Source organism: Myodes glareolus, chromosome 9 (genome assembly GCF_982192425.1).
Source record: "Myodes glareolus chromosome 9, mMyoGla1.1, whole genome shotgun sequence".
Classification (NCBI taxonomy): Eukaryota; Metazoa; Chordata; class Mammalia; order Rodentia; family Cricetidae; genus Myodes; species Myodes glareolus.
Genome location: NC_142034.1, coordinates 48,705,934 through 48,728,239, shown reverse-complemented (window position 1 = coordinate 48,728,239; position 22,306 = coordinate 48,705,934). Strand labels below are relative to the sequence as shown.

General features: G+C 51.5%; 1 protein-coding gene across 4 annotated transcripts; it reads left to right on the top strand.

The window, feature by feature from the left end:
• Cluh (CLUH binding protein of NUMT mRNA) lies at window positions 1-21,517 on the top strand. Of its 4 annotated transcripts, none has more exons than XM_085695280.2 (26): window positions 1-172; window positions 6,780-6,982; window positions 7,506-7,677; window positions 9,785-9,928; window positions 10,094-10,218; window positions 10,297-10,451; window positions 10,553-10,678; window positions 10,948-11,095; window positions 11,275-11,367; window positions 12,065-12,759; window positions 14,226-14,449; window positions 14,595-14,696; window positions 14,868-14,968; window positions 15,603-15,755; window positions 15,841-15,903; window positions 16,017-16,261; window positions 16,509-16,593; window positions 16,741-16,894; window positions 16,973-17,112; window positions 17,794-17,874; window positions 17,946-18,071; window positions 18,176-18,297; window positions 18,515-18,608; window positions 18,693-18,827; window positions 18,912-18,985; window positions 20,113-21,517. In XM_085695280.2, exons 1-26 carry the CDS (start codon window positions 73-75, stop codon window positions 20,282-20,284), a joined length of 4,032 nt encoding a protein of 1,343 aa, XP_085551406.2. In that variant the 5' UTR covers window positions 1-72; the 3' UTR covers window positions 20,285-21,517. The 4 variants fall into 4 exon arrangements, with proteins under 4 accessions (XP_085551406.2, XP_085551405.2, XP_085551404.1 ...); XM_085695279.2 differs by having other exon boundaries at window positions 14,592-14,696; XM_085695278.2 differs by lacking the exon at window positions 1-172 and adding an exon at window positions 3,790-4,378.
• Window positions 21,518-22,306: the final 789 nt, after the last annotated feature.

Genomic DNA, 22,306 nt, shown 5'->3' with positions numbered 1-22,306 from the left:
CGGCGCGCAGGGCACTTGGGTTAGTGGCGCGGCGTGCGGCGCACTCAGGCGAGCCGGACGCCCGCTCCCGCCATGGTCATCAAGACTGACGAGTTGCCGGCGGCCGCCCCGGCCGACAGCGCCCGGGAGCACGGCTCGCAGGCAGGCGGCAAGGGGCGACCGAGCGCGGCCGGTGAGTGGGCCGGGGCCAGGGGCAGCTGAACTGGGGTCCCGGCCGAGTCAGACCGGAGGGCTCGGGACTCGGCGTGGACAACCGCCTCCCCTCCGCGTCTGTGTGGGCGGTGCACTGGGCCGCCCCCGCGCTGAAGGTCACCTTCACTGGCACCCCCGGCTACGGCCCGGACTTCGCACGTGGGGTTCGTGGAAGGGCAGTCACGGCGGACACACGCGCGCAAGATCGTGGGGACACGTGCGCGCACACGCGGTTTGGTTTTAGGGTGCGCCGCCGCCGCAGGCGGATGGAATCGGCGGCCCCACCCCCCTCCGCGCCCCTGCTTGGGGAGCCCTCCGGGCTGGGGACGCTGACACTTGGCGGCCCAGCCTCTTTCTGGTCCTTCTTGTCCTGGACGTTCCTGTGCGGCAGAGCTGCAGCCCAATGAGTGAGGTTCAGTTTGGAGCTGCCCAAAGTTGGGACTGTGGGAAGAACGCAAGTTGGGGTTTATGTGTTTTGTGGGGGTGTCTTTCGTACACTCTTAGAGACAAGGGCTTACTCCTAGGTCGTCAGGCTATGGTCTCCATTCTTTCAGTAATTGGCTGCCACTTGATATGGGTGCTGGGGTCCTACCTGTGTGGGGGGGCAAAGCCTAGCTCTTTGGCAGGGGAGGTGTTTGTGCCTGAACTTGATCATTAACCTGCCTTATTGCGAAAAGTGGGTCAGACCAGAGCTGCTGTTTTTTAAGGCAAAGGTCATTAGTGTGGAGTGGAACTCCCAGCTCTCCCCCGTGGGGGCTGTGTTGGTACTGGCTTTGGGAGTGGCCGAGGCTTGTCCAGGGGTGGGGCCTACTTCTCTTGTACTTTGCCTGTGTCCTTACTGTTATTTTCACCCAGTCTCAGACCCCAGTTTTGAAACTGGAAGCCCCTTCCTAGGCCTCCTCACGTCTCCTCATGGCCAGACTGGTCCTTTCCAGCCAGGGTTGTCAGTGGGAGTGCAGACCCACTTTCTCTCTTCTCTGCGGTTCTCCACCATGGGAACCTGTCTCAGTTCATCATCCTCCTTGTTCCTGGCTTCAGTGAGCAGACGAGGGCTGACTTGGGAGTAAGGATGGGCCCAATACTTGCTAAACTCTTTCCCATCACAGTGGATTTACCTTGCCTAGACAAGGCCAGGGTTTGGGCAGAACAAGAAATGCTGAAAATATCAGCATACCAGGCTGATGTGGTTCTGAATCCATGGGCGAGCTGGACAGGAGGAGGTCAGGGCTGGCTGGTTTCCCCACCATCAAAGAGATCTGAAGAGATATGAAGCAGCTTGGCCAAGGTCATAGTGATTTCATTGTCTAGGGAGCATTTGGATTTCCAGTTTATGACCAGCATGCCAAACCTACCCCAGTCTGGCCTAGAGGGAACTGAGACAGGCGTGCTGGTTTATCATGTGTATGATTCAGGGAACTTAGGAACTGGAATGGTGGAGGATTTTTAGTACCCAGAATGAAGTTCCTTTCTTAATGTACTCAGGGTGAGGGGAACTGGACTGGGGTCAGGTCATAGCTCTTCAACCTGGGGTACAGGGCTTCCTAGTGTGTAGGGTCTTGGCTTCTGTGTCCCCAGAAAAGCTGGTATAGATGACTGAGACACACTTTACGGCCATCTTGGATCTGTTCAAAGGGAAGGAACATTAATAGAGTCCTCTCCCATGCTCCCCTTGGTCAGACTTTTATATGGGTATCAGACTGCAGGCTTCGATCCTCAGCCCCTATTTCTGGAAGCTCTCCAGTATCTTTGAGGAGGGGATCAAGCAAGACAGGCAAGGGTCAGTTACCTTCTTAGGAATAAAGTAGCTTTTAGGGGTTAAGAGAACAGGCAGGTTTTTCAAGTTCATAGTGGTGTGTCAAGTTCCTTCTGCACAGGGGAGGGCTCCCTGTATTGGGCGTGGAAACTGAAGAGGAATGGCAGACTGGGGAGAACTAAGGGGTTATAAGCTCTCCAGTGGGATCTTTTTTTGTTTGTTTGATTTTTTTGAGATAAGTATTCTGTGTAGCTTTGGAACCTGTCCTGGAACTTGCTCTGTAGACCAGACTGGGCCTCAAACTTACAGAGATCCACCTGTCTCTGCCTCTCAAGTGCTGGGATTAAAGATGTGCAACACCACTGCCCGGCCCTCCAGCAGGATCTTAAAGGTCTTCTTTTGGGTGATGTCTGAGAAAACAGTGAACCACACTTGAACTTGAAGGTCTGGGGAAACAGGAAGGAGGCAAACAGGGTCTTCTGCTTCTATCCTCTTGTCTTAAAGGCCTGGGTTCCTAGAATGGGGTGATGTATCGTTTGGGATTCTACTTCCTGCTCTAGCCTCACCTGCTGATTCCTTAGCTAGGGTGTGGCCTGGCCCTGGCATGGTCTCTGAAGACTCTGTTAGACTGGGGAGGTACACACAGACTACTTGTGGTTGATTAGATTCTTTTTAAGTCCTGTCTGTGACCATCTCTGGTCAGTGGGGTCCTTGTACTTCCAGGCCCAGGGAGGGCATGCGCTCTTGCCATCCTGATCTGTCCTTCTGGAGTAAGGTAGCATGTGCGCTAAGTGCCCTTCAGGCCGCTGATCCCATTCTGCAGAGGACTGCCTTTTTTCTTTTACTTTCCCTAAATCCTAGGTCCTCAGAGGTGCCCCTGGGAGTAGAGACCTGGAGCCATTTTACGACGGCTTCAAGGAGCAAGGCACTGCTTCAGCCTGGTCCCTTGGGGAGCATGACAATAGATTGTACTCTAAAAGTGGTACCCAGAGACCTGTGTTTGTGCTTCTGACACACCTACCTTTTCCTAGACTTAGCTGCATCGCCTTTTTGCTTCTGTGACCTTGGACAGCTCACTTAATCTTGTGGCTCTTCAGTTTCCTTGAGTGAGTTGGGATGGTGATCTGAAGATACTCCTTCTGGGGAGAGGGCCTGGAGTGAACATTGGCCCCAGTGGGAACTAGAATGGTGACAGTGTTAACATCTTTTGACATCATTACCAGTCTGCCTGTTCCCCTCCCAGGGTTAGGATGTGTTTGGGGTTAGAAGGAATGGAGTGGACCTGGCCCCTCTTGCCCCAGGTCATAGTGTGAGGCTTAGAACCTGCTAGGGTTAAAGAGAAGCCAAAAGTTTACTTAGCCGTTCTAGGGATTGTAGGGACCTGCAGTGGGAGCCTGGCTGCCCTTCCCACGCCCATTCTGGTTAGTATGGATGCCAGAGCAGTTCTAACTGGGCCCTGGCAACAAGTCAGAGGCCCTACGAAGGCTCCCTGGCGAGGCTGGGCATGCTGCTTCTGCACAGTGCAATAGCCTTCAGCCTCTTGCTGGCAGCTCTGTTTTCCCTGGGGGAGACATTTGGTTTTCTCCTGGCAGCGCACAGACTGCTGGGAAGGGAAGAAGTAGTCTGCCAGCTTCTTGGTGCAGTGTGGAGTCCTGAGGCATGGGTGCAGTTGTCCTCTGGGAGATTGAGGTCCCATCCCCCATTCACTAGAGCGAGTGACTCTCAGGAAGGGGCCAGCTGCCAGGTCACCTGCAGGGGGCAGCAGGAGCCAGAAGCCTCAGTCAGTCCCTTGACCTAGGAGGAAGAAGGCAGGGTGTGCTGTATCGGCAGCTGGTGGACAAGGGGTGGCTGGCTATCTCATGGCCTGGTCCTGGATTTGTGCCTGCTGTTGTCAGCAGCTGGCTGAAGCGGTTCTGCCCACTACCACTGTGGGTGGAGCTGAGGAGAGGACCCCCTTGCTGAGCCCTGCTTCTGCCAGCCAGTCCTCTACGCCTTCTATCCTAAGGGGCCCAGATATCCCAAATGCCGGGTTCCTTTGCTCTCCTAATGGCTTCACTGGCAATGATCTCTTTTCTGAGGTGTGTAGAGAGGTGGGTCTGAATGCTGAGAGCAGTTCTTCTCAGGGTCCTGGAGCCTCTGGGGCCTCCTGGCCCACAGCCGTCCTTCTGGCCGACCTTGAGCAGAATGCAAGGCCCAGGGAATGTGCCCTTTCTGGGGCTGCCCCAGCAGGCCTGGCCCCACTGAAACCTGAAGCCAGTTGGAGCTCCAGCCCTGAGCCGACCAGCTGCATCACCACAAGGGTAGAAGCAGAGGCTGGAACAGGGGACAGCCTCAGCACCAGGCCTGGGCCTGGTCAGGGTAGCTGGCTGCCCTGCTGCCATGGCAGTCCTGAGACTACAGAGCCAAGAAGAATGCAGCTGCTGACTGTACCAGGTGGGCTGTGGGGCTGCGTGAACCCAATGACCAGAGAGATCACTTGGCATTAGTTCTATGGTGGAGAGGACTTCAGGCCCCCTTGGATAAAAGAGGAGGGCCAAGACTTGCTGTCCTGGGGTACATTCTCTTAAATCTGACTATCCCTGGCTTAGGAAATAGGGTTGGGGTCACCTTACCTTTTCCGTCATTTTCTCTTGTCCTCTCCATTCCAAACACTTGGAGGAGCACAGGTTGTCTATTGAGGTCCAGGCCTAACTGCCTACTTCCGTATCTTCAGAGCTAAAAACTGGGTCTCTGTATTGAGTGAGGGCCTTTGCAGCTTCTGTTTCCTTTCTAGGGGATTGTCAGCCTGGAAGGTCATCTACAGGGACCCAGCAAGGAGAGGCTTCTCTTATCCACACCCCTTCTTGTTGGTCTTAGCAACCTAGCCACCACTGTCCTATCCTTGTCTGCTCTGTCCTTGGGGGTGGGGTTATTCATTTCTAAGGGCTGAAGCCTCCCTACAGGGGTTGCTGGACCACTGAAAGGGCCTTTCTGTATATCCTTTGGTTCTTAGATGGCACTCCTGTGTTGTGATACTGATAGCATTACTGGAGACCCTTAGTAAAACCTTGGGTTCACTTTAAAGCTTTCTGGACTTCACTCACCCTGTTTGGGGATAAAGGAGTAGGTACTGTATCCAAAATCCTGAAGGTATAAGGAAAGGGGTGAGACTTCTCTCCATGGCCCCTGGTGTGCCTCTCTGTTTTGAGTCTGCCTTCCTCCTTGAGGCCCTTGATTTATAGACAGCTACTCTACAGCTTTGGGATCGTGTACCCTGTTGCCTCTCCTGGGGTCTGGATGGACTGTGCTGACATCTAGAGCATAGCTGTTCTGTCTGGAACAGCCCTGCTCAGAGCTGCAAGCCAAGGGGGCCACTATGTGACAGACCGGTATTGGGGCCAAGTAGACACCCTGGCAGGCCTGTGTTCAGCTGGAGGGTTTCTGAGGAGGTCCTTGGCTTTCTAAGGGTGGAAAGGCCTCTCTTTGTTTCACTTGGTGCCTAATGGGGAAGAATGAGACATTCTGTTATTTGCTTCTCTCCCCACAGCATGTTAAGTTGGGTGCTGTTCACAGTAGTGTGCTCGAATATAGGCTAGCACTAATTAATTTGATATCTTTTCATTGAGCCAGGGTAAGACAGAAGGTGGAACAGAGGGCTGCTGGTGTGAACTGCTATCCACAGTGTAGCATAATGGCTACTCCTGAAGGCATTGCATGTATTCTAGCAGCGGTGGGGCTGCTACTTCTACCAGTTAGGGTCATTTGGGCAGGTTCTGGGGAAAAGAGTTTATTCACCCAGGACATAAGAATGAGTTGGAAGGGACTGGAGAAATGGCTCAGTGGTTAAGAACTCTGACTGTTTTTTTAAAGATATGTTTTTAGAGCCAGACAGTGGGATTAAAGAATCCCAGAACTCAGGAGGCAGAGGCAGGCAGATCTCTGAGTTTGAGGCCAGCCTGGTCTACAGAATGAGTTCCCAGAGAAGCTCCAAAACTACAGAGAAACCCTATCTTGAAAAACAAAAAAAAACAAACAAACAAAAAAAATTCAGTGAACTAGTCATGAGTGCTAGAATGATCCCGCAGAAGCTTCGGAGTAGCTCAGCAGTTATAATTGGGTGGTATGGGTGTTTGTGTGTGTGGAGGGGGAAGTAATCAAGAGCGCAGAGGTGAGAGGGAAGGGAGCTGGCAGAGCTGAATTTGGTTTTAGGCAGGTGCCTTAGACTTGCTCATACTTAAGTCATAGGTGGTTTATCAGAACCAAACTGTGTTCTTGATTGATGTTGGAAAACTACCAAGGCCATGACGCAGAGTCAATACCTAGGGGTTGGTTGTAGGTTTAGGGTAGGTGACTAGGTAGTGGGGGAAATGGACTGAATTTCATTCTAACAAAATTATCCTTTGGTGGTATCTAAGGGAAGGTCACATGTCGATTGCAGTTGTCTCTGTTGAGATACTTTAGACTAGCCATGTGAGCTTACAGATGGAGAGTATTTGAATCAAGATGAGAAATGAGGTTAGGAGGGGCTGAAGTCAACCCATAGCTCAGGATGGTTAGAGAGAATGGAGTTGGAAGAGGAAGATAAGAGTGTTTCCTTAGATAGAGGAGCAGTGCCTTACTGCTAGAGAAGGGTAATGTGTGGCGTTGTGGCCCTGGGGAGGAATCCTGACTGGTGGGACTGAGGAACAGTGGATGGACAAGGAGGGCACAGAATGTGTAAAGGAGATGGCAGTGTCTGCATGTATCCAGTGGGGGTTTCTAGTAGGTCTATGGGATGCACACACAACTGGGTGTGTGAGACAGAAAGCCCCATCTGCCCGGGTAGGCCCATCTGACTCGGCTTCACCTTCCTCAGAGCCCCCCTCAGTCATGCTGTTGAATGGTGACTGCTCAGAGACCTTGAAGAAGGAAGAAGGGACAACTGAGTCACCCAGGGAAAATGGGCTGGATGAAGGTGAGCCTGGAGATGAGACCACTGGACAGGAAGTCATTGTCATTCAGGACACAGGCTTTTCTGTGAAGATCCTAGCCCCTGGCATCGAGCCCTTTTCCTTGCAGGTAAGATGTTCTAGTATGCTGCTGGAGAGGAGCATGTTTGAAAGCCAAGCCTTGTCTTTGCATGTGTTGGGCCTATGGTCAGGAAGCTGGTCCTGGCTTTTGCCCGGAGTATGGGCTTGCGCAATTGGTGAGGCTAGGTTCAAGTCATTGCTCTATTGCTAGAAGGCAACCACCATCCCCGACTGGTAAGGTCAGAGCCATTTGCCTAGAAGTCTTAGTGTTGCTTCCCCTGTTTTTTTATTCTCCAGTTAATAGATTGCTCTTGTTATCTATAAGTAGTTTGGGGACACTGGGGCCAAGTTCTGTCTAGTAAGATCATATGTGTGTAAGCATGTATACAAACACAGATGCAGATGAATATGGTGTTCTTGGATAGGGCTTAGAATTCAAAATTTAAAACCCAAAAAGTTTAAGTGGGTATTTGGGGTATATATTCTAGAGTCTGAGGTACTTTGACCTCGTAACAAGGAGGGATGTTTATGCACCCTGACATACAATACCAAAGTGACCTTTTCTCTGGCAGGTGTCCCCCCAGGAGATGGTGCAGGAGATCCACCAGGTGCTCATGGACCGTGAGGACACTTGTCATCGTACCTGCTTCTCACTACACCTGGATGGCAACATGCTGGACCACTTCTCAGAGCTGCGCAGTGTGGAGGGGCTGCAGGAGGGCTCAGTGCTCCGAGTTGTGGAAGGTTGGTCAAGATTAAGTTGGTAGCTGGCAGAAGAGGGCCCAGCTTTAGGCCAGATAGCCTAACCTGTGTCTCTGTCGCTGTGCTCCATCTGAGCACATGGAGGTGGGACTGGCACCTAAGTGTGCTGCTCAGACTGTCATCCTTTCTTTTCTACTACTCCGTGGTGGACAGTTTAAAGACCAAGAGTCTCCATTTTTAAAAATTCAGCCAGTCCTAGGATTGAAATCAGATTGTGAAAAGATAATAAGTGTTGCCTCTTTAGGAACCCACAGAGTTTCATCGTATCTCTTTGTTTTGCTTGTTTTTGTTTTGAGGTGAGTTCTCTCTCTGTTGCTTTGGTTGTCCTGGAACTCACCTGAGTAAACCAGAATGGCCTTGAACTCACAGATATCTGCCTCTGCCTCCTGATGCTGAGAGTTTCTAATTCTTGAGTGAGGAGTCAGCCCCTTCCTTGCAGAGTCATCTGCTTTGCTGTGGTGAGGCTGGTTTTGTTGTAGAATAAAAAATAATTCGTGTAGCAGCTCAGGGAATCCCCGGGACTGCTAGCTTATGAAGAACAGGTATGGAAAGCAGGGCTCAGTGTTCATGCCTTAATCCCAGGACTTGGGCAGCTGAGACAGGAGGATTGCTGTGAACTGAAAGTGCACGTGGGCTACAGAACAGGACCCTGTCTCAAAAAACCAAAAGGGAAAATAAATAAGTAAATAATGACGGAAAAGACTATACCTCAGCTTACTTCGCTTGATCATAGGACCCTTTTTGTCCTTGCAGAAAACCCATTACAATATCACAAAACACACACTATAGGGCAGTATTGACTCTGGGGGTCTTGGGCTATGGAGGCTCAACAGTTCCACAGGACTGGAGGTATCTGAACAAAAAGCCCATGGCTCTAATGGGTTCTCTAGGACCTGTGTGGACTTCAAGAGGTAGGTGGTAGCATGTTTTTTGCAAACAAGAATCCTGCTAACAGGCGCATGTGTGTTTGGAAATCAGAAACTCAGCTTATGTGTTCACTAGTGGGATTTTGGGATTTGTGTGTGTGTGAGAGAGAAAGAGAGACAGACGGTCATGTAGCCCTGTCTGGCTTTCAGCCTGATATAGCTGAACTCCTGATTCTCCTGCCCCTACAATGTTTGGGAATATATTTAGATGCCACCATAGCTAGCTGACAGTAAAATTAAAAAATGGGGAGTCTAATTAAAAATTCATGGCTGGAGGGTATGGTTCAGTATGGTTCTTGTTCTTCCAGAAGACCTGGGTTTAGTTCTCAGCACCTACATCAAGTGGCTCTCAACATCGAAAATTCTAGTTCTAGGGGTTTCAATGCCCTCTTCTGGCCGCCATTGGCACTCCCACACATGTGGCTTATAGTAACACATGAACATACATATGCAACTACACTTGAATCAAAATACACCTTTATTTATTTATATATTTATTTATTTATTTATTTATGGTTTTTCAAGGTAGGGTTTCTTTGTGTAACAGTTCTGACTGTTCTGGAACTCTCTCTGTAGACCAGGCTGGTCTCAAACTCATAGAGATCCTCCTGCCGCTGCCTCTTGAGTGCTGGGATTAAAGGCGTGTGCCACCACTGTCTGGCTCTAGAAACACATCTTTTGAAAAACAAAAAACCCAACTTGAGCAGGGTTGTCTGATATTGGCACTTAGAGACAGAGACGAGTATCACTTGTTAGGTCTAGGCTAGCTAGAACTATGTGAGGCTTTGTCTTAAGCTGTGTCACTCTGCCCCCATCTTGCAAAAACAAATTTTAAGCTACCCTGGGGCTACAGATTGAGTTTAGTGCTAGACCATACTTAGCTCCACTCTGGCACAGTAAGAAAAGAAAGCTGGGCATGGTGACTTTCTGCCTGTGATTTCAGTACTTGGGAGGCTGAGGCAGCATTAGCACTGAGTTCAAGGGTAGCCTGGGTTACATAGCTGCGGGATAGGATAAACTATATATAGAGAGACCTTGTCTCAAAATTTCAGCCAACCAACCCTTTCTTTCCCCTTGCGATGTTAGTACTCTGCATATGTCCTCTTTGCAAAGTGGGCAGTTATGGGAGAGCTTTAGTAATGCTCTGCCTCTTTCTTCTGCAGAGCCCTACACTGTTCGTGAGGCACGCATCCATGTGCGCCATGTTCGAGATCTCCTCAAGAGCTTGGACCCATCTGATGCCTTCAATGGAGTTGACTGCAACTCCTTGTCCTTTCTGAGTGTCTTCACTGATGGTGACTTAGGAGGTGCGGGGAAAATTGGGACTAGGACTTTAACAGAGGGACAAAGGTCTGCAAGTCATCTCTACATGAGAGTTTGGGGAAAGGCGCTGGGAGTCAAGGCAAGCCAGGGCCACATTGAGTCACAGAAATAGTTAATTCTTGGCTAACCACCAGCCTTGGGTCCCTCAGACAGTGGGAAGCGGAAGAAGGGCCTGGAGATGGACCCCATTGACTGCACACCACCTGAGTATATCCTGCCAGGGAGCCGGGAGCGGCCACTGTGTCCCCTGCAGCCCCAGAACCGTGACTGGAAGGTAAGACAGAAGCATGAAGGAAGGAAGACTCTGGGGGGATCCCGAAGCTTGTCTCCTCATGCTTGGCCATTTCTATAGCCCCTGCAGTGTCTGAAAGTGCTCACCATGAGCGGCTGGAACCCACCTCCTGGGAACCGAAAGATGCATGGGGACCTCATGTACCTGTTTGTGATTACTGCTGAGGACCGGCAAGTCAGTATCACTGCGTCCACAAGGGGCTTCTACCTGAATCAGTAAGTGTCTGCTGATTCCCCCATGTGTCATGGCATGTCCCCTGTTCTGGGTTTAAGGACAAATACTTGGGGTACCTGCTCAGTGACCCTTCTCCTTGCAGATCCACAGCCTACCACTTCAACCCCAAGCCTGCCAGCCCCCGCTTCCTCAGCCATTCCCTAGTAGAACTGCTCAACCAGATCAGCCCAACCTTTAAAAAGAACTTTGCTGTGCTGCAGAAGAAAAGGTAGCACCTGTGTACCACCTCGTCCTGCCCTGCCTCTTGGCACAGGCTGGACATACACCAGCACCCCTGCCTGACAGAACCTCAGTGCCCAAGAGGCCCTGCTTTAGGGGGGCAGCAGCTCTGGGAGAGGTACCCATTTGCTTCTGACTTCAGGGTGGCATCTCTGGGCAAGAAATGCCAGAATAGCGGGGACCTCAGAGAAGAGGAGCTCACAACTGGGCACTAAACTTGGAGGGATGCCCCATTCCCCCATTCCCCCACTTCTACAGGGTCCAACGCCACCCGTTCGAGAGGATTGCCACTCCGTTCCAGGTATACAGCTGGACTGCTCCCCAGGCAGAGCATGCCATGGACTGTGTGCGTGCTGAGGACGCCTATACCTCAAGGCTGGGCTACGAGGAGCACATTCCTGGACAGGTGCTACCCGGCCCCGCCCTCCCAGCCAGCCCTCCTGGTGCCAGGCTCCTTCTGTGCACCTCCAGGAGGCTCTCTCCAATCTCTGGGCCTGTCTGCTGGGAGGTAGAAGAAGAAGGGGATAGTCAGAGCAAGTCAGGACACAAGCTGAGCCTGTATCTGCCTCCCTGGCCCCTCTACAGACCCGAGACTGGAATGAAGAGTTGCAGACAACAAGGGAGCTGCCCCGCAAGAACCTGCCTGAACGGCTGCTTCGAGAAAGAGCCATATTCAAGGTGACTGCATTCCCCTTTTGACCGAAGCGCAGCCGCCAGCCTACCTGTTAACTGGGCTTGTAGGTAAAGGGAAAAGTGGAAGCTGGGCTGGCCCAGCTTTGTTGGCAACATTGTAGGGTGTCTCAGCCTCAGGAGTCTTCCTCAGATCTTTTCTCTGGCTTCATTGAGACTCTTGGGACCATAGTAAGGGAGAGACTTACCTTTCCTTGGGTTTGGTAAGTTTCAGCTGTCTTCATGTCCGTCCCTGAAAAATGGTACTTTCATTGAACCACATGCTGTACTGCTGGGGCCCTTCTGTGGGCAGCAACACATTAATATAACACTTAGAATTTTTATTAGTAGGAGGGTGTGTGTGTGTAAGTGTGAGGTCAGTTCTTTCCTTCCACTGTAGATCCAGGGATTGAAGTGAGGTAGTCAGACTTGGCGTAGGCGCCGTTCCCTGCTGAGCCATCTCACAGCTGCATACTCACTGTTGTTCCTGAACTGTATTTTTCCAGTAGAAGTGTTGAGGTTTCAAAAGGGTTTTACGAAATGATACTGTTGCCCTTTTCTAAATATGAAGAAACTGAGGCTAGGGTGCCTTGACTCCCAGGGCTTGGCTGCCTTCACCATCCAGGTAACCTGGGCCAAGATAAGATGTACCTTGGTGTTCTTATACCTGGGGTCTGTCTCACCTTCCCAACCTTGACCTCCACAGGTACACAGTGATTTCACAGCAGCAGCCACAAGGGGTGCTATGGCAGTTATTGATGGTAATGTGATGGCCATCAACCCCAGCGAGGAGACCAAGATGCAGATGTTCATCTGGAACAACATCTTCTTTAGCCTGGGCTTTGATGTCCGGGACCACTACAAAGACTTTGGTGGGGATGTGGCAGCCTATGTAGCTCCCACCAATGACCTGAATGGTGTGCGTACTTACAATGCTGTGGACGTGGAGGGGCTGTACACGCTGGGTACAGTGGTAGTAGATTACCGGGGCTACCGTGTCACAGCTCAGTCCATCATCCCTGGCATTCTGGAGAGGGACCAGGAGCAGAGTGTCATCTATGGCTCCATTGACTTTGGCAAAACAGTGGTGTCACACCCACGTTATCTGGAGCTGCTGGAGCGCACCAGCAGGCCCCTCAAGATTCTGCGGCACCGAGTGCTTAATGACCGAGATGAGGAGGTAGACCTCTGCTCTTCAGTGGAATGTAAGGGCATCATTGGCAATGATGGGCGCCACTACATCCTTGACCTGCTGCGTACTTTCCCACCGGACCTTAACTTCCTTCCTGTGCCTGGTGAGGAGCTGCCTGAGGAGTGCATTCGTGCTGGATTCCCCCGAGCCCATAGACACAAGCTGTGCTGTCTGCGCCAGGAGCTGGTGGATGCCTTTGTGGAGCACAGGTGAGAAGTGGCTGCTGCCACCCTGGATTACAATGGCAGCATGACTGGCACAGTTAGGCTCGTGGGCTGTTCTGAGGAAGCTCCTGTAAGAGAGAGACTCTGGCCTGCTCCCTAGAACTGGGTTATACACCCCAGCCTTTGCCTGCCTCAGATCTTCAGCTGCAGAAATGCAGGGCCAGCTGCAAACTAGCAAGTGGCTAAACTGCCATTCAGTAAAGTGGTCCTGGACTCTTAAGTAACATTCAAAAATCTGGAGTTTTAAATGCCAGTGCAGGGCTGGGGAGATGCTCAGTGGGTGCTTGCTGTGCAAACGTGGGGACCTACATTCAAATCCCCCCAAACCGTCAACATACAAGGTTGTGTGGTAGCATGTGTTTGAAATCCTAGCACTGTGGAGAGAAGGTGCACACAGAATAGTTACAGGAGATTGTCAGCTGCTAGGTAAATACAAGTTCATTGAGAGGTCCTGTCCTGTCTCAATGGAATAGGGAGGAGAATAATATGGAAGGACCCGATGTCCTCCTGTGGCTTTCATGTACACATATGCACACCCATATAAAGACACACACAAAGCTAGGTTTGTTGGTGCATCCCTTTAATTCCCCAGCACTTTGGAGGCAGAGGCAGGCAGATCTCTGACTTTGAAGCCAACCTGGCCTACAAAGCGAGTGCCAGGACTGTTAAACAGAGAAACCCTGTCTTAAAAAGCAAAATAAAACAAAACAAAAAGGACTCAAAGGAAGAATCTCAGGTGCAGGGCTGGGAAGTGGAGCTTAGAAGTGGTGTTGGTGCAGCTGGCAATGACTGCACCGTCTGCTGTGTCAACACCATGATGAACTCTTTCCAGATGTCACTGGCATTCCTGTGCACTCATTCTTGTGAGCCTGTTCTGGAGCCTTTCCCCCTTCATATGCCCCAGCTATACTCACTGAGAAGAGTTTGAAGGCTTTTTGTTTGTTTTGAGGGTCTTGCTGTGTAGCAGAAGCTGGCCTGGAACTCACAGTCTTGGCTTAGCCTCTGTGGTGCTGACTTACAGATGCACATCACATTTTGGTTTTGCTCTGACCTGCCAGCAGTTTGGAAGGGTTGCTACCTTGGCATAGGCATACACACACTCACATGCACACTGTTTACAGGGTTCCTAGTGCCAACATTTTCTTGCCCCCAAAGGTCTGGAGCCTGGGCCTGCCTTTTTTTAAATTGTAGTTATTTGCTATAGTAGTATGTATGAATGTTTTGCCTACATGTATGTATGTGTACCACATGTGTGCCTATTTCCTGTAGAGGTCACAAGAGTGGTCACGAGGGCATTGGATTCTCTGGATCTGGAATTACGGATGGTTGTGAGCCAACATGTCAGTACTGGGAATTGAACCGGGGTCCTCTGTAAGAGCAGCAAGTGCTCTTAACCACTGAACTGTCTATACAGCTCCCTGCTTCGTCATGTCTGCTCTACTTTGCTCTAGGTACCTTCTCTTCATGAAACTGGCTGCCTTACAATTGATGCAGCAGAAGGCCAGCAAGGTTGAGACCCCCACCTCCCTGGAGAATGGTGGTCCTCCCTCAGCAGAGGCTGAGTCTGGAGACTCAATAAGACCTGAGGCAGGAAGTGAGGAGGAGGGCAGCAGTGTGAGCGGCCTTGCCAAGGTGAAGGAGCTGGCAGAGACCATCGCCTCTGATGATGGCACAGGTGAGGTTGCTGTGCTTGTTTGGGACAGCCCAAACTGGTCCTTGCAGCTTGGTCACGGGTGGCTCCTGATCTCTGAGAGGGCTGTGGGACAGGAGATTCGTGGTAGCCCAGCTCTACCTCCTATCCTCACACATCTCCGCAGTAGACCCCCGAAGCCGAGAGGTGATCCGCAATGCCTGCAAAGCTGTTGGCTCCATCAGCAGCACAGCCTTCGACATTCGCTTCAACCCTGACATCTTCTCCCCAGGCAAGTGTGTTTGTGTATGTGTGTGGGGAGTAATCAGTGAATGAACCCTGCAGGCAAGGGCAGAACATCATGGGGTAGGCATTGGGCCTCAGCAGCAGAAAGCTGCCTCCAGGTGACTTCTGTCTTGGTCCCGGTGTTTACCTACTTGGCCTTCCTATTCTCCCTCCCTAGGGGTTCGCTTTCCTGAGTCCTGCCAGGATGAAGTTCGGGACCAGAAGCAGCTGTTGAAAGATGCAGCTGCCTTCTTGCTCTCCTGCCAGATCCCTGGTTTGGTGAGGGATGGGCTGGAGGATGGGGACTGCTGGAAGGGCTGTTGCAGACCTTAGTGCCTCATGCTCCTTGGTCTCTATCACACAGAACCTTTAGACATCTTAGCCCTTCATGAGCTGGCAGGGCAGGGCTCAAGAAGTCACAGGAGCAATCGGCCTTAGGTTCTGTCCTGCTGAGGCTGGGATTCTGGTCCTCGAAGCCTCAGATATCAGAGGCCTAGGATATCCTGTCCAGTTGATCCCACTAGCTTTCTTCTGTCTAGGCCCCTGAATGACAGGCTCACTTCCTCCTATCTACATAGCCCTCGGTCAAGTGACATGCTTGTCTCATACTGTAAGCTTCTCAGGATAACTGGAGTAAAGCTGTGGCTCCTCCCCCACATAACTAGATATCCCTATGCCACCTGTGGGCCCTAAAAGACTAGGTTGCTTCCTGATGCCAGGGTCCCTATTTCTGCTCCCTTTGCTCTTGTCGAAGGCAGGGACAGGTTCCTGTACCCTTTTAACACTTTGTCTCCTTTTCTCTTCCTGCATGGAAGCCAGGGCTTAGTTCTTCCTTCCTTGAGGGTAATAGGGAAAACCCAGATGGGGAGAGACAGAGGGTTGGGGCTGGTCTTGACCTTATGCAGCTCCACAGGTAAAAGATTGCACAGAGCATGCTGTATTGCCCATGGACGGGGCCACACTGGCAGAGGTGATGCGCCAGCGTGGCATCAACATGCGCTACCTGGGCAAGGTGCTGGATCTGGTGCTGCGGAGCCCAGCCCGTGACCAGCTGGACCACATTTATGTGAGTGGGCCTTAGGCTGGGAGGTGGTTATCAATGCATCTGGAGGCCTGGAACCTGCCCAAGAATTCCTTCTTTGACCCCTCAGAAAATCGGTATTGGAGAACTCATCACACGCTCTGCCAAGCACATCTTCAAGACATATCTGCAGGTGCTGCCACTCTTCCCCAAGCTGGTGGGACCTCCCTGGGTGGCATGGGGTCTAGAGAAGAGCCCTGGGTGGGGGCTTAGGGCCATCCTGACTTCAGTCAAAACTTGGCTTAGGGAGTGGAGCTCTCAGGCCTTTCAGCTGCCATCAGCCACTTCCTGAACTGTTTCCTGAGCTCCTACCCAAACCCCGTGGCCCACCTTCCCGCTGATGAGCTGCTCTCCAAGAAAAGGAACAAGAAGAGAAAAAACCGGCCTCCAGGAGCTGCAGACAACACTGCCTGGGCTGTGATGACCCCCCAAGAGCTCTGGAAGAACATCTGCCAGGAAGCCAAGAACTACTTTGACTTCACCCTTGAGTGGTGCGGGCGCAGGGGACAATGGTTACCACAGGCATAGGGGATTGGGGGTTGGGGTTCAGGCAGCATCTAGGGCCTGTAGAGCGAGGACAGCAGGTGAACAGGCGTAGTTGGGACCAGCATGGGGAAGCAGGGCTGTGAGGGTTAGTGCTGAGCAGTGGAGAACAGAGCTTAGGGGTTCTGGAGTTAAGCGGCTGTACAGAGCAGGTGGGTGCAGGGCTGCTCAGCCCCCGCTCCTACCTACCCCCAGTGATTCTGTGGACCAGGCTGTGGAGACCTACGGACTGCAGAAGATAACGCTGCTGCGAGAGATCTCCCTGAAAACCGGGATTCAGGTGGGCCCTCATTTTCAGCCTGGGCCACAGGGCATGGGGACGGGAGCTTTCTTGGGATGGTAGTCTCTGGACACATGCTGGTAGACTGGGAGGTGCTGTCCTTCTGTATCCAAGGCTGAGGCTTTGGGTGTTTGGTCCTTTCCCCAGATTCTGCTGAAGGAGTACAGCTTTGACAGCCGCCACAAGCCTGCCTTCACAGAGGAAGACGTACTCAACATCTTTCCTGTGGTCAAGCATGTCAACCCCAAGGCCTCAGATGCCTTCCACTTCTTCCAGAGTGGGCAGGCCAAAGTACAGCAGGGTGCGTGGCACTGTGGGCTGGGGGAAATGGGAGTGTCTCTTGCCCAGCCCTGACCTTGCCACCTGGGCTGCCTCATAGGCTTCCTGAAGGAAGGCTGTGAGCTCATCAATGAGGCCCTGAACCTGTTCAATAACGTGTATGGAGCCATGCATGTGGAGATCTGCGCCTGCTTGCGTCTCCTGGCCCGCCTCCACTACATCATGGGTGACTATGCCGAGGTGTGTAAGCTGGACATCTCTTGACTAACATAGTATTGGTTGGGGGCTCCATGAAAGGCCTAGGACCTCCATCATTACAGGGAGAGGAGAATGCTCTTTCTTGGGCTTTTAGGTAGGGAGTAAGTGGCATCCGGAGAGACCTAAAGTTCTTGTTCTGTGAGTCAGTTCACCCTTTACTCACTGTCCTTGGGAGAACTCAGTAGTTGCCTTTTCTAAGGTGGACATGGCTCAGACCACTTGGGGACAGTGACAAGGGCAGATCCTGAGAGCCTGTGAATTAGAGCTGTGGCACAGTACCCGACCTTTGAGTGACCATGAGAAGAACAATAGATCGTTTCTTTTGTTTTCTTCAATGTTCTGTGGTTGTATTCCAGCTGTTTGATTGGCCACAAGGCTTTGAGAGCCAGTTTTGGGGGTCAGTATACACTAGGCCTCCTTTCAATCAGAGGCTGTCCTAAGAAATGCAGAAGTTAATGTATTTCAGTGCAGTTTGTGTCTGTTTGTATTTGTATAGATTTTGTTAGGGAAGAAGACACAGAAAAATAGAATTTCAAATGGTTCAAGGCTTTGAAGACCTCCACAGTCAAAGTAGCAGGTTGGACCTCCTGCTGCCTGTGTACATGCTGAGGGTAGACAGTGCTGTATGGGGCTGCTTACCTGAGATTGATGTCCTCTCTCCAGGCACTCAGCAACCAACAGAAGGCAGTGCTGATGAGTGAGCGGGTGATGGGCATTGAGCACCCCAACACCATCCAGGAATATGTGAGTAGCCCCCTTGGGATTGGTGGGGGGGGTGCCTGGGGCCACTCTGACCACCATGCCCCCACCCACAGATGCACCTGGCCCTCTACTGCTTTGCCAGCAGCCAGCTGTCCACAGCCCTGAGCCTTCTGTACCGTGCCCGCTACCTCATGCTGCTTGTGTTCGGGGAGGACCACCCTGAGATGGCGTTGTTGGACGTGAGTGTTGGAGAGGGGAATTGAGTGAACAGGTGTCCATAGGTGGACACTAGACTTTATGCAGGGGTGGTGGGGGACTGACTCGGCTTCTTCCTTATCCCCAGAACAACATTGGGCTAGTGCTGCATGGTGTAATGGAGTATGACCTGTCCCTGCGCTTCCTAGAGAATGCACTGGCTGTCACTACGAAGTACCATGGGCCCAAGGCCCTTAAGGTGGCTCTCAGGTGAGGCATTGCTAGCTGAGACCCGCAGCAAACTCTTGGTGGCATGGGGAAGGGACCTAGCTCTTTTTTCTGCCTTTGAGAAAGGTTCTCTGAAGCTCTCTACCTATGCTCTGTGCCCTGACCTTGAGTGGCTCCTCAGGAGCTCCAGCGTGGGATCTAGTTCCCAGGTGGTCTCTACCGTGTCCCTCCTTTGCGCCATATATTCTGCTCCTTTCAGCCACCACCTTGTTGCCCGGGTCTATGAGAGCAAAGCTGAGTTCCGGTCAGCCCTCCAGCATGAGAAGGAAGGTTACACCATCTACAAGACGCAGGTGGGCTTCAGCAGGGGCTGTTAAGGTTGCACCTGTGACCGTGCAGTCCTGATCCCCCTTTGCTTTGACCCTCTTCCTCCGTAGCTAGGTGAGGACCACGAGAAGACCAGGGAGAGCTCTGAGTACCTCAAGTGCCTGACCCAGCAGGCTGTAGCCTTGCAGCGCACCATGAACGAGATCTACCGCAATGGCTCCAGTGCTAACATCCCACCCCTCAAGGTATGGACCTGGCCTCAGTGGGTGGGTCCAGTTCCCTGGCCTCCTACCATGCTGCTCTAACGTGGCCTTCTACACCACCCTCAGTTCACAGCTCCCAGCATGGCCAGTGTCCTGGAGCAGCTCAATGTCATCAACGGCATTCTCTTCATTCCTCTCAGGTGAGCTCCCCACCATTCCCTACAATCTGCAATCAGCCTTAGGTTCCGTGTCCCCCCCCCCCCCACACACACACATAAACACAGGGTTTCTCTGGGTAGCCCTGGCTGTCTTGGAACTCGCTTTTTAGATCAGGCTGGCTTTGAATTGCCTCTGCATCCTGAGTGCTGGGATTAAAGGTGTGCTCCACATTGCCTGGCTGGCTTAGGTTTACTTTAAGCTCAGACTTTAAAAGCGCATGTATGATCAGCAGTTTTTGTGATTCCTCCCAGACACTTTATAATCCAGAAAATACATAGCGATAGCATTCTATTTTGTTTTACTTATTTTCCTGTTGTGAGAAGGCTAGCTTAGGCTAGTCTTTAGTGCTAGCCCAGGCTATGTTGCCCAAGCCAACCTCATACTGTGACAGGTCCCCCCCCAAGTGCTAGTATCACTGGCCTCAGGCACACACACAATCTTTTCAAATGCTAGGGTCACAGTTGAATTGTGTACCGCTACCTGGGTTTTAGTTTTTAACATATCGTGCTCAATTTTGTTCTGTGTTGTTTTAGACTGGGTTTCAGGTAGCCCAGGTTTACCTCAAACTTGCTGTGTGACTGAGAATGACCTGTTCCTGTTTCTCAAGTACTGAGAGATCCCAGGCTGTCACTGTACCTGGCACTTTCTTTTACATTATCTTGGTGATCTTTGACCTCTAGTACATAAAAGGTGGCTACAGTACTAGCCACCTGCTTTTTCAGTGAAGGGCAGTGCCCTGTCAGCTAGCCTTTTGAAGACTCCCTGCAGCTCTTGAGAACTGCTTTGAGAGTGCCTCACTCCTGGCTGTGGGAGATGAAGTTGGTGGGATAGCTGACAGTAGGAGCACCCTGGCTCGTTTTCTGCATGTGATCTGCTGTAGAAGCTAGAGGTTAAGGGCAGAGTGAACTTATGGGTAGGGATGGCATAACCTTACCAAATGCTTTGTAAAGTATACAGAGAGCACTCCACCTCTGGGAGGGACATCCACACCTATCTCCCAATCGCTGAAGCAAAGAGCTCAATAAAGTCCCAAGTGTCACTGGTGGAAGCTGCAGGGTGGCAGAGGGCCCAGGCTACTCTAACTCTACCTTTGCCTCCTAATACTCAGCCAAAAAGACTTGGAAAACCTGAAGGCAGAGGTGGCACGGCGGCACCAGCTCCAAGAGGCCAGCAAAAACAGGGATACTGTGGCCACTGATCCTGAGCCAGCGAGTGTCCTGGAGGACATGGGCTCCCCTCAGACTGCCAAGGAAGATCCTTCTCTGAACTTACAGGGATAAAAAAAGGAGAGAAACACGGACAATCAGCAGCCCTATTACCCAGTGATTCAGACAGATTCCAGGAACAGGGAGCATGCCCTGCAGAATGGGAGTGGAAGCTAGTCCTCCACTTTTTACCCCCACCCCACCCCCAGTATCTGCCTGGGGCCCTGGCCTGGCCTACCTGCTCCTAAAAGATGTTTTGCACTGGTTCAGTGAATATTCGATGCAGAGGCCTAATTGAAGACACGAGAATGAGTGTGTAGGCATCAGCTCCAGCATGGGGGCAAATGCTCCCCAGCCTCCTGCCCTCAAGCAGGTGTGTGTGTGTGTTCATGCCTGTGGATGTCTTGCTCCGGCCTTCCTGATGTACATAGCCCAGTCGGTTCTGAGTGGATGACGTGCAGATGCAATTTCTCAGGTCATATGTATGTTTGACATTACGGCTGCTGTTTTTGTTGCCACTACTCCTGGGCCCAGCCTGGCTTTAAAAAGTCCAGGTTTAAGCCAAAAGAGATGGGGGCTTTCCTGTGTCCTGGGAGCAGGGAGCCAGATCCCTAGTAGGGTGCAAGGTAAGACCTGCAGTGGCTTTACTGTGATTGGGCCTGGCCTACCTGTAGCCTCAGGGTGAGGGGAAGGGGCCTGAAGTGGTGGACCCCCACACATCCATGTGCCTGGCCTTGGCCAAGCAGGAGGCACTGCCACAGGCTTTGACTTGCCTCCCTGCTCCCTGTACCCCAGGTGGGCATAACCTTGGGGGCCAATAGTGTGAATGTATCTTTCTCCCCATTTTAACCTGAGCTGCCTAACGCACAGTGGAGGGTAGTTGGGTGAGGGGCCAGAGCTGAATCATGGATCCCAGGGAAAGTGACATGCACAGGAGTGAGTGTCCCCTCCGTGGAGCCAGGCTCCTTATTTGGTCTTTGCCATATAAGCACTTCTACAAAGAGGCTCAGGGGTGACGAGGCTCCTCCTACCTGGCTGCTCTCTCCGTCTGCCTGTGTTGCTTCTATTTGTCTGCTGTCCCTGAAGGAGATGACCACCCTTTGAGCCTGAGGGAGCTGTTCTAGGCAGAGCCCCTGCTTGGGGTTTTGCTGGAGCTGCTGATGGATAGTATCTGTCCAGGGACCTTGTTTAAAAGGGAATGGGCACGAGCCAGCAAGGCATCCCCACAGCTGTCAAGATCATTTTCTTGTTTTTAAACCATCACGTCTTCATTTCACATTGGAATAAAGTGAGTTTTTGAAAGCTGCTGCCCCAGGCTCGCCCTGTGTGTTCTGTGAGCCAGGTTCCTATGTCTCAGTGAGGCTGTCAGGAATGCTATTGGGAGATATTCAAGGTTATGTTTATCAAGTCACTGAGTGGAAAGTGGAACTCCAATTCAGCTGGTTCCTAGAAAAGAAAAAAGGCAGTGAAGGAGATATATTGGTACAGGCTTTGGGTTCCTAGGACTTGGTGGTCCTCTGGACATCTAATTGTGCCTCATTCCCTTCCCTTGCAGCCAGTAGACTGAGCAACACTCAGGGTTTGGAGAACAGGAGTGCTGCTTTTGTAATTAAAGCCAATGAAGTAGAGGGAAGAGGTGGCCAACTAGGCAGACCTGAGGACACAATGGCTTGAACATTTTCTCACTTATTGATGCTCAGAAATTACTACAAAGTCCTAGAGTCTAATTTTGATGTCTTTGATCTCTTAGACTTTCTGAAAAATCTGTCTTAATTTGTGGTCTTTCTTTCTTAAGCCAGTCAGAAAGATGTCACTGATCTCAATACTCAGTGAGTACCCACTAGTGATGTGGTCGTTTGAGTCTAGTGTGCATGTTCCCTAGTGCCTTTTATAATGGTTGTATTTGATCATTTGAGACAGGTCTTTTACAGCCCAGGCTGGCCTCGAAATCACTTTAAAGCTGAGTATGACCTTGCTATCTGATTATCATGCCTTTACCTCCCAAGTGCCTGGTTTACAAGAGAGACTATAATGCTTGGTTCCTTTTCTTCTGAACACATTGGGCACATCACTTCTGGAAAGGAACATCACACAAAG

Bases quoted from the DNA above. Each gene is read 5' to 3' on its own strand.
- Cluh (XM_085695277.2), top strand. From the start codon at position 3,805: ATGGCCTGGTCCTGGATTTGTGCCTGCTGTTGTCAGCAGCTGGCTGAA. The intron at 10,679-10,947 runs GTAGCACCTGTG...CCACTTCTACAG, and splicing joins GCTGTGCTGCAGAAGAAAAG to GGTCCAACGCCACCCGTTCG. The intron at 15,756-15,840 runs GTGAGTGGGCCT...TTGACCCCTCAG, and splicing joins ACCAGCTGGACCACATTTAT to AAAATCGGTATTGGAGAACT.